General features: G+C 52.3%; 2 protein-coding genes across 2 annotated transcripts in view; one reads left to right on the top strand and one right to left on the bottom strand.

Annotated features, from left to right (window-relative positions):
• TADA1 (transcriptional adaptor 1) overlaps positions 1 to 840 on the bottom strand; it is a 16,526-nt gene extending 15,686 nt beyond the window's left edge. The window contains exon 1 of the mRNA XM_009892900.1: positions 746 to 840. Within this exon, the coding sequence (XP_009891202.1) occupies positions 746 to 840 (95 nt within the window). The remainder of the gene's footprint in view (positions 1 to 745) is intronic.
• Positions 841 to 1,696: 856 nt separating this feature from the next.
• On the top strand, positions 1,697 to 9,550 carry PRDX6 (peroxiredoxin 6). The gene is made up of 5 exons (XM_009892899.1): positions 1,697 to 1,701; positions 2,143 to 2,299; positions 6,911 to 7,057; positions 7,655 to 7,801; positions 9,248 to 9,550. Exons 1-5 carry the CDS (start codon positions 1,697 to 1,699, stop codon positions 9,377 to 9,379), a joined length of 588 nt encoding a protein of 195 aa, XP_009891201.1. The 3' UTR covers positions 9,380 to 9,550.

Raw genomic sequence — 9,550 nt, 5'->3', positions numbered from 1 at the left:
CACCCGGCGGGTCGAGCTGTGCCCGGGTCTCAGGCACCGAGGGTGAAAGGTTTCCTTCCAGGTGAGCACGATGGTGGGTTACGTAGCTCTGTTTTTTAAGTTGGAGGTGTTGGAGCGGGTCCAGAGGAGGGCCACGAAGATGGTCAGAGGGCCGGAGCGCCTCTCTTGTGAGGAGAGGCTGAGAGAGTTGGGGTTGTTCAGCCTGGAGAAGAGACGGCTCCGGGGAGACCTCATAGCAGCCTTCCAGTACCTAAAGGGGCATACAGGAGAGCTGGGGAGGGACTCTTTGTCAGGGAGTGTAGTGATAGGATGAGGCGTGACCATTTTAAGCTAAAAGAAGGTAGATTCAGGCTAGATATAAGGAAGAAATTTTTTACAATGAGGGTGGTGAAGCGCTGGCACAGGTTGCCCAGAGAGGTGGTAGATGCCCCATCACTGGTAACATTCAAGGTCAGGTTGGACGGGGCTCTGAGCAACCTGATCTAGTTGAAGATGTCCCTGCTCATTGCAGGGGTTTTGGACTAGATGACCTTTAAAGGTCCCTTTCAACTCAAACTATTCTATGATGATGTGTGCGAGCCCAGCTCAAACGCAGGTGGAAGGCTCCCACATGCGTGTGACCAGCGTGAGGAGGCAGAGTTGGGCCAGTCTGTGCCTTGGGCTTGTTCCAAAAATGCTTTTTTCCCATTGCGCCGTAGCAGCAGCCCTCACAGTTGTGCTCTGGGGGTGCGGGAGGCCACCGCACCCAGACCGGGCAGCCAGTCGCTGCGGTTTTTCAGGAGAGCACAGTGGCAAGGGGCATACAGGCCTCTCCGAATGGGCAAAGCCACCTCTGCCCATCTTCCCCCATCCCCTCCTGTGGGCTGCATGTCAAGAGAGTGAGATGAGTCCTTGAGGAGAGGGACAGAGGTGCTCTGAAAATGGCAGAGCCCAGGGAAGGGTAAAGCCAGGCTTGCCAGAGCAGCACTTATTCCGGACCAGTCCCAGAGATCAGCTCGTGTGTCACCTACATCCCTCAAGAGTGAGCCCGGGCGTGCAAAGGTGTGTAACCGAATAGTGGCGAAGGTCTCTGGCCCTGTCTGAGCTGAAGGCGGAAAGCCACGTGCCTTCAGGCGCTGTTTCCCACAAAGCCTGTTGCTCTGTTTCTGGCACAAGCAGGAGGGTACTGGGCACTGGGACAGCACGTCTGGGACTCGCTCCCGGCAGCGCTTGGCAGGCTTGAATCAGCGTTTGAGTCCGCTTCTGTCGGCATTGTGAGCTTGGGCAAATTGGGAAAAAGGAACCCTCCTAGCAAGAAAATAAGCTGCAGGTCTTCTTAAAATTATCTGTTCCTGCCTGATCCCCCACGTGGTAGCTTTCTTGGCTGGCTTCTACTCGGTTGTTTGCTGCCTTTTTATTCAAGTAGTCTACTTATTATATAAAGAGACTCGTAGCACCGGTAGCCAGGTAGGCGACTTGTATTTGCCTTCTCTAAAGACTGCAAAGTCCACCGGGTGGGCAAAAGCAAGGTGGCAGTATTGTTGTAACTGTAGCCATAATGGGATGGTAACTTCTGTCCTCCCCCATTAGTTGATTAATTCTTATTTTTTCATGAAGTACATTCGGCAGCTCACAGCAGCAGTTGGGTTAAGGTTTGATACTATCCTATTCTTTTAAGTTGCATGATATCCAGGGGTGTTTCTCCTCACAGTGGTTAATGAGGTATGCAGGATAGTGAATAGCCTTGTAAATCAGTAATGATCTCTGCAATAATGTGGCCAGCAGGTTGGCATCTACATGCTCTGACACATGTGGTCTCTGGAGTACATTGTGTACATGTGGCTCCCCCAAACTTCCTCACACAGCATGGTGTCCACCTCCACATCAGGAACGGTGGGCTATTCCAGCATCTCCTGGGGAATTCTGGAGGGAGAGGGAGAGCGAGGCACAGGAAGTTTCTCAGAGCATGATGAACGGGGCTCATCTTGTGAAGGCTTCTAGCAATAGGGAAGGAAGAGTTCCCAGGACAGGATTTCCACTTAGCAGAGAGATGAGCTGTTCCCACAGTAGTCTCCGTGCAGTGCAATCTATACAGCTTTTTGTCTGCAGTACAAATCGGAATGACATCTCAGCCTAATGCCATCTCCTGTTCTCATGTTTCAGATGGGGCATCCTCTTCTCCCACCCACGGGACTTCACCCCCGTCTGCACCACAGAGCTTGGCCGGGCAGCAAAGCTGGCACCCGAGTTCAGCAAGCGCAATGTGAAGATGATTGCCCTCTCCATTGACAGCGTGCAAGATCACCTCTCCTGGAGCAAGGTATGGACCATGGAGAGGTGCAAGGGGAGCGTGTGCTGCTACCTTGCTCTGAATGCCAGAGGAAAAGCCCCCACAGAACAGAGCTCAGGCTTTGAACTACATATCTGCTGAGGATAATGCTGTAAGACACTTGAATCTCAAAGCGTGTAGGATGGGAGATGCTAAAGTACAGAGCAGGAACAGGAAGGTCTGCTCCATCTTCATGGAGCATTCCACAAAGTCCAGAGCGCTCTACGCGCTAACACTTTGAAAGAAGAGGTAAACAGTATTACTGCTCTCCCACCGATACTTGAAAGGGTAAAACGTATGTGAAGGTGGTGCCAAAAGCTCAGAGGAAGGCAATCTATCCACAGACCCTCAGAGTTTTGTAATAAAACAGGAAAGGAAAGGAGGCGTCAGAAGCGAACAGGCAGTCTTCAAAGGTTGCAATTCAGAAAAGAAAATAGAGAACACACAGGGGCTTGTTAAACATAAAACCACAAATAGGATCATGTTAAATTTAAAACCATCATGAGGGAGTAAAAAAAAAAAGACAAGAATGAAATAGTTTACTGAAGGAGCATAAAAGGAACTTGAAATGCAGCCTTAGCAATGGTGTGCTGCCAGGGAGTATGACTCCAGGGCTCATAGGTGGTAGGGCTGTAAAATGAGCATTTCGTATGGATATGGCCAGAGTATAAAAATCCCTGGGTGAATTACCTGCCTCTTGCTTTGCTTTTAAAATTGGGAATGTTCTCACACATTTTTCCAGGGGTGAGACATGCATGCAATAAGAGGCAGTAAAGGCGAGAAATTTCCACACTCAAACATTGTTTCATGTCTGACTGGCTTTAGAAATTACCTAATTGCCTTATTGCTTCAATTGACCTTCGTACCCGAGTAGTGCATGGCCCGTGTCCCACCAGACCTCAGGAGGGCCTGGGAAAAACAGCGTACAAATCCCACACCAGTTAATGAGGTTTCTGCACCAGTCAAACTGGCTGAAACCACCAGTCAAATTAACAGATAACATCCCATTAAATACAATGGAAAGTTTGGATTTTGCTTTTGCTGGGAAATCTCATCTCCTGGTTGGCTAGAGCCCTTTGAAGATCTATAGGGTATTGCTGACTTTTACAAAGTCCTTGAATTTCCAAGAAGATTTTCAAAGACATCAGCTTTGTGAAGGGCAGGCTTTTTTCTGCAGGGAGACAGGAGGAAGTGATAGGTCGTGCCAAGGGAGGGAAGCGGTGAGCTCCCTTCAGGATTTGCAGGGACGTGTGAAGTTCAGCATACTCAGGTGATCTGGAAAAGAGATAAACCACGAGCTGACTTTGCTGATGCTTTGGAATTATTCAGCGCAACCTCAGGTAAAACCAGGAGAAGTTGCAGAAGAGCCTCTCGATGCTGACTGATGGGAGGCAGAGTAGCACGTTTGGAAAACCTTCCAGAACAAACATGGAGAAAGGCAGAGGACAGCGGTCCAAGCTGTGGTGAGCTTTCTGTCAGGCTGGGAGAGGCCTCAGAGACAGTGATTTGAAAATGTCAGCTCAGCACCCCTCAAAAAGAAAACTGACAGTCCTCCAGTGCCAAAGATCCAATTGGTGAGGACAAACCTCATTGCAGACTGGAGTCTTCCATGCAGCCTGCGTTTGAAATCGCCCATCTTGCAGGCTACAGGGCAACAAGAAAAGGTGCAAAGGGGGCGCAAAGCTACTTGCAGATTTGGGCAGGTTTGCTTCAGTGCAGAACAACTGAGGCTCTTTAGCCTGGGAACAGGAGGATGTGTCAGTCTGCGACACCATGAGTGGTGCAAGGAGCAATGAACACAGCATGTGTGCATCGTGGAGGGCATAAGAGAGGACAGGGATGTGATTGCTCTGCTCTTAGACCTTACCTATACATGTGATCCTTTTCCTTTGTCCTTGACAAAGCAGAGAAGAACTTCAGATGATGTGGAGAGCCAAAGACCTGAACTAGGAAGGGAGGTGTTAGGGCCTGCTGCAAGTCTGCGAGCAGGGACAGTGCCCCAGAGGTTCCCCAGCTCAGCCATGGAGAAAAAAAGAGCTTAACAGAGATACCAAGCCTTGGCAGAAGCTGCCTATCTGGACAAAAGCAGTCTGCATTAAATGCTAGATTGGGATCTAGAAACTGCAATTTCCTTCACTAAATCTTAACTTAGAGAGAAGTCCTAAAAGGGAGCAAAACTTTGGGCAGGCAGACCTCTCTGTGCAACGTTCCTTTACATACCTATGCTTTCTCTTTGGATGAGGCTCCTAGCAGTAGTAAAAGGATGAAGCTGGTTTTATCTGGAGCACAGCCTGCGAGGAAGCAAGTGGGCTGGAGGGATGGCTGAAATCCTGCATGAAACCACAGAGAAACTTCTGCTTGCTTTTCTGCCAAATTGTAGTGGGCAGATGGGGCCTGGAAAGGTGGGACCAGAGTATAGCCGATAATTCTCGTGCCTTTTTGCTCAGCTCTGCTTTCCCAGCCAAAGATGTCACAGCTGTTCTTAGCCATCCCTAGCTAAGACCCAGAAGCTTGCTCCAGGACTTGGAACAAGCCTGTAGTTCACCCAGGGACTGATCCCACTCTCTTACCTCCCCAGTTTGTGCCCTGCTTCCCCAAGGGTTGGCTGAATGCATGAGCTCCTTAAGCAGGGTTGACTGGCATACGTTGTGCATGTCAGAAGAGGTTTTAATGCTCTCTTTGGCCACTGATGCCTTCACCTTGGTGAGTCAGGGTTGAATAAATCACTCCAGTGATGTCTGGTTTCAGCTGCGACTCTGGAAAGTTCATTGGGAAGTGAGTGAGTCTTGCGTGTCTTATTGCAAAATAGGGTGGGGTTTGTGAGGCTGTTTTGTACAGAGATCCCTGGGTCATGAAATTACGTGCATTTTGGAATGAGTTACAGTCCATAGGATTCAGATACTGCTTCTCAAGAAGCTCTCTTCATCCTCCAGCGCCCACTCTGAAGAGAGGGTGGGATGTCACTGACTTTCATCTACAGCTTCCTGCAACTCTGTGGGGCATTCAGAAGCGTTTTGCCTGGGCCAGCCTCTCTGGCTGTGCTTTCCTTCCCGGCTCTGCCTTCACAAGGCAGGTCTGCAGGAGAACAGAACCGATTCCTTCCTTCCAATGCAGGCCTGACCACAACCCAGCTGAGACAAACAGCCCCTTTTTGCAGCACAGTGCTGACGCAGGAGGCCCCGGGGAAAAAGCAAGCGAAGAGAAAAGCTGGAAAGGAAACATCTTGCCACGTGTGCACCGCTTGACCTGCTTGCAGCATCCTGAGCATCTGGGGCAGGGTTACAGCCCCATGTCACCGCCATCAGCCTAGGAGGACTGAGGAGTGGTGCAGGGCCTGCCTGCTCTTGCTGCCTCTGGTGTGCTCTGAGCAGCAGTGGGCAGTGCCAAGGGGCAGCATTTCCAACCCTGCCCTCCCCAAATTCCCTCTGAGCAGTACACAGCCTGCTCCCCCGCGTTCAAAGCCTGGGGAAGGCGGAGAGACTTGTACAGTCAAATTATCAGCTCAGCTGATAACGCACCACAGTGGTGCGCGGGAGGCTTGTGTCAGCGCTGGAATCAGTTTTGTCCCCTTGTAGCATAAAGAGGATGGAAGGAACAGGCAGCTCTGTTCTGGGGCAGAAACCTTGGATTAAATTTGCTTTAATGCTGGCAGCTGCTCTGCTTGTGCTGCCTTGACCAGGCTCCTTCCAGCCGTGCTGTGGCTCAGCATGACCCATACGGGTGGTACCGCAAACTACAGGGATAGCTTGAATGCTTTGGCCCAGTCCAGACCAGATTCAGGGACACTCAAAATACAGTTTCCCCGAGAAGCGAGTCAAGTTTGTACTAGTACAGGGAGCGACCTCATAAACCGTGGTCACAAGGGAGAGCCTGCACAGCTGTGGCAGGGGATGCTTTTCTCTTATGTCTCAGCCGTGGTTCAGAAAGGAGTGTGCAGTGTCCCGGCACCTGCACTCAGACTTTCACTCTGTTTTCAAGATCCTTTAGTTAAGTCAGCTAGGAGTGACGTGCTGGATGGAGCTGCTCCCTCGCACAAGACCTGTGAATTGTTTGACACGTGACCTTTGTTAGCTGTAGAGTTGCTGGTTTGCTCTGCCATTAGAGAAACTATTCCTTAAGAGCACAGTTCAGTTCAAGTGTGACACCAACGCATCTGTCAATAGTGGTAGAACACTAACTGGGAGATGGTTGTAAGAGGGACACCTCTGCTCTCGGGGAAAGGTGGGTAAACCTCCCTGTGTCACCAGCATGGTCAGGACTTCCCTGTTTCTCTGTGCCCACTGCCTGGGCAAAGTAGCTGGTCCACGGGCAGTTCCAGAGGTGAGTGACAGGGTGTGAGCACAGACAGCCTAACAGCTAATCTCCAAGAACAAGGCAGAGTCTGGTCTGGCATGCAGATTTCTGGTTTGTGACCTGATTTCTGAAAGCAGAGAAACTTCATGGAAGGCCAGGAGCCCCTAACATGTTTCTGCATAGACCCTCTACAGACGCTTGCCCCGCACACGTAAAGCCTGCATGGAGGTCTCCCTACCTGGCCTCTATCTCCTGTGGTGGTACCCACAACAGGGACCATGAGCATGCCGATGATTTTATCTCTGGCAGGACATCAACGCGTACAATGGGGAGCAACCCGAGGAGAAACTCCCCTTCCCGATAATTGCTGATGCGAACCGGGAGCTTGCTGTCAAGCTGGGCATGCTGGACCCAGATGAGCGGGACAAGGATGGCATGCCCCTGACTGCTCGCGTGGTGAGTACCTGGCCCTGGAGCACCGCTGCATGGCAGCCTTCTCAGCAGTAGGCATTGCCTGCTGTCCTGCCCTGTGTCTGTGGGGCTGGGCTTGAAGATGGGGGCAGCTTACCTGGATGGACATGACCATCTTCAGGAACTAGGTTGACTTCTTTGGGCTAGATCCATGGGTTGTGCTGCAGGAAGAAGCTGGCATTGTGCTAGCCTCCTGGCAACAGCTCCATCTTGCTGTTGCTGCCAGCTCATCCTGGTTGTGCCTGTCGTAATACAGAAGGGACAAAAATGCTTAATCTGCTGGACTTCCCCTCTTCCCTCCCGTGCTTGCATCAGAATGGTGCAGGTCAAGGGGAGGAAATGTTTCAAGTAGCAAAACAAGCTGGCATTGGAAACAGGAGCTCCCAGAGCAAACACCGTGTTCTCTGTGCCTGGGCATTACCTGTTGCTCTCAGTGATCCCCACCATGGCATCTCCCCTGTCCCAACACCTTCGATCAAGCGGGCCACCTCCCAGGAAAGGGAGGAGCAGCAGGGCTGAGCAGATAGTTCAGTTGGACAAATATCTTCTGCCCAGCCCCTGACCCTGTGTCCCTGTGCTTAGGTGTTTGTTTTTGGCCCGGATAAGAAGCTGAAACTCTCCATCCTGTACCCAGCCACCACTGGAAGAAACTTTGATGAGATCCTGAGAGTGGTGGACTCCCTGCAGCTGACAGCATACAAGAAGGTCGCTACCCCTGTGGACTGGAAGGTGAGGAAGGGAGCAAAACTCACAGCTGGGCACAGAAAACGTGCCTTGGAACATCAACCAGCCTCCCTTGGAGGGGGACCTGTGGGGTGGGGAAAGCTGCTGAGGTCCTGGGATACGAGTTAGATCCCAGCCCAGGCCCCAGGGCAGTTGCAGCCTGGAGGCAGCCATAGGAACCTCTCTTCCCTGCCCTTGGTCCCTGGCGCCAGCAAATACTGGGCTTGGCCCTTCTGGCTATCAGTACTTGAGCTTTAGGCCGAGGCAGGTCCTGCCCTCGTTGTTTGTGGTAAGGAAGGGCATTACCAGGTGTGCCAAAGTCAACTCAAAGCCATCGAAGCAGCAAGCATGGGGCACCCCTCCTTGGGCCAGCTTGCTGCTCTCCTGCTTTTAGGCCAGGAAGGACCAGCGTGGGCATGGCCGAACTTTGCCCAGCATGTACACAGCTGAGTCCTCTCCTTGTGGAAAATTACTAGTTGAAGTTACTTTGTTGTGGCTATCCCTGTTCCATAGCATTATTTAAAACTCCCCCCAAAAAAAACCCAGTTGAGGCAGCCAAGATAAAGCAGGAACAAGCAGCACAGTCTGGCTGCTTTAGCTAGCCAGTGTTTCCTCAGCCCAGCAGAGCTGCTCAACTCCTGGACCTGTCCTGCCGCTGGCTGTGATAGCTGTCACTGGGGAAGCCTGCCTGCTGTTGCAGAGTGTCCCAGAGAAGTCCTCCTGTGTTATGAGGCAGAATCAGGCTCCCAGAGCATTGCTCCAAACACCTGCTCCGCCAGGGCAGGAAAGGCCCCGTAGGCACAAGCCTCGGAGGCTGAGCAACTCGGGTATCAGTGCACTTCACTGTGCCTCTCCACCCCTCAGCACCAGCGTCCACATGCCAAGCATACAACAAACCACCTTCACTTCCTGGGGCGAAGCAGATCACGGAGGCCGCCTTGCCTCTGAAGACTCCTGTCCCCTGCAGCATAAGCTCCCAGCGGTGTCGGGCCAGCTCACCCACCAGCCCACCTCCCAGGGAAGCACAGCTTTCCCCTGGGCTTGGCACATGAAGGGGGAGCCAGCACTGCCTGTCCAGGGGTGCCTGAGCAATAGGAATGGATGAGCAGACTTGGGCAAGCTGTGCTCCCTCCTGCATAGTAGAGATGCCCAAATTCCCCTCTCGTTACTCCCTGTTCCTGGGGGAGTGCTGTGGGGAAGAACTGGACTGTGGGATCCCATTGGCAGGGCTGGCAGATGGCACAGCTCTCCCTTCGACATCACCCACACCTCCTGGTGTAGCCCCCACTCAATCCTCACTGCCAGCTCCAGGCAGAGCTGCAGGGAACAAGCCTGTGGCCCTTGGGCTGAGCATTCATGGGGAGGCAGTGTCATCTGCCAGCAGGGACATGCCACCTGCATCCAAGTCTGCCAGCTCCTCTGCTGCACTCATGGTTCCTGTTTGTTCCCCAGCCTGGTGACAGCGTCATGGTCGTGCCCACCTTACCTGACGAGGAAGCCAAGAAGCTCTTTCCCAAAGGAGTCTTCACGAAGGACCTCCCATCGGGCAAGAAGTACCTGCGTTACACCCCGCAACCGGAGTGAGCGGGTCTGCCCATCCGTCCTGCCGGGCTGCAGGTCATTCGGCATCAGGAGCCTTCCCTGTGGCCAGCTCCTCCTTCCCTGACACTGCACCATCAATCAGCAGCCTCGTACTGTCACACTGATGGTACATCACAATACTAAACCAATCCTCCCCATCCCTTTCATCCCTCA

The sequence above is a fragment of the Charadrius vociferus genome, unplaced genomic scaffold (genome assembly GCF_000708025.1).
Source record: "Charadrius vociferus isolate BGI_N301 unplaced genomic scaffold, ASM70802v2 scaffold39, whole genome shotgun sequence".
In the NCBI taxonomy this organism is placed as follows: Eukaryota; Metazoa; Chordata; class Aves; order Charadriiformes; family Charadriidae; genus Charadrius; species Charadrius vociferus.
Note: the sequence above shows the minus strand (reverse complement) of the source record. Positions and strands in the feature narration are given on the sequence as shown.

What these genes read in the sequence shown, in the direction of transcription:
- PRDX6 (XM_009892899.1), top strand. An exon ending in ATCACCTCTCCTGGAGCAAG is followed by an intron (nt 2,300 to 6,910) that starts GTATGGACCATG and finishes TATCTCTGGCAG; the next exon opens with GACATCAACGCGTACAATGG. An exon ending in CTACCCCTGTGGACTGGAAG is followed by an intron (nt 7,802 to 9,247) that starts GTGAGGAAGGGA and finishes TTTGTTCCCCAG; the next exon opens with CCTGGTGACAGCGTCATGGT.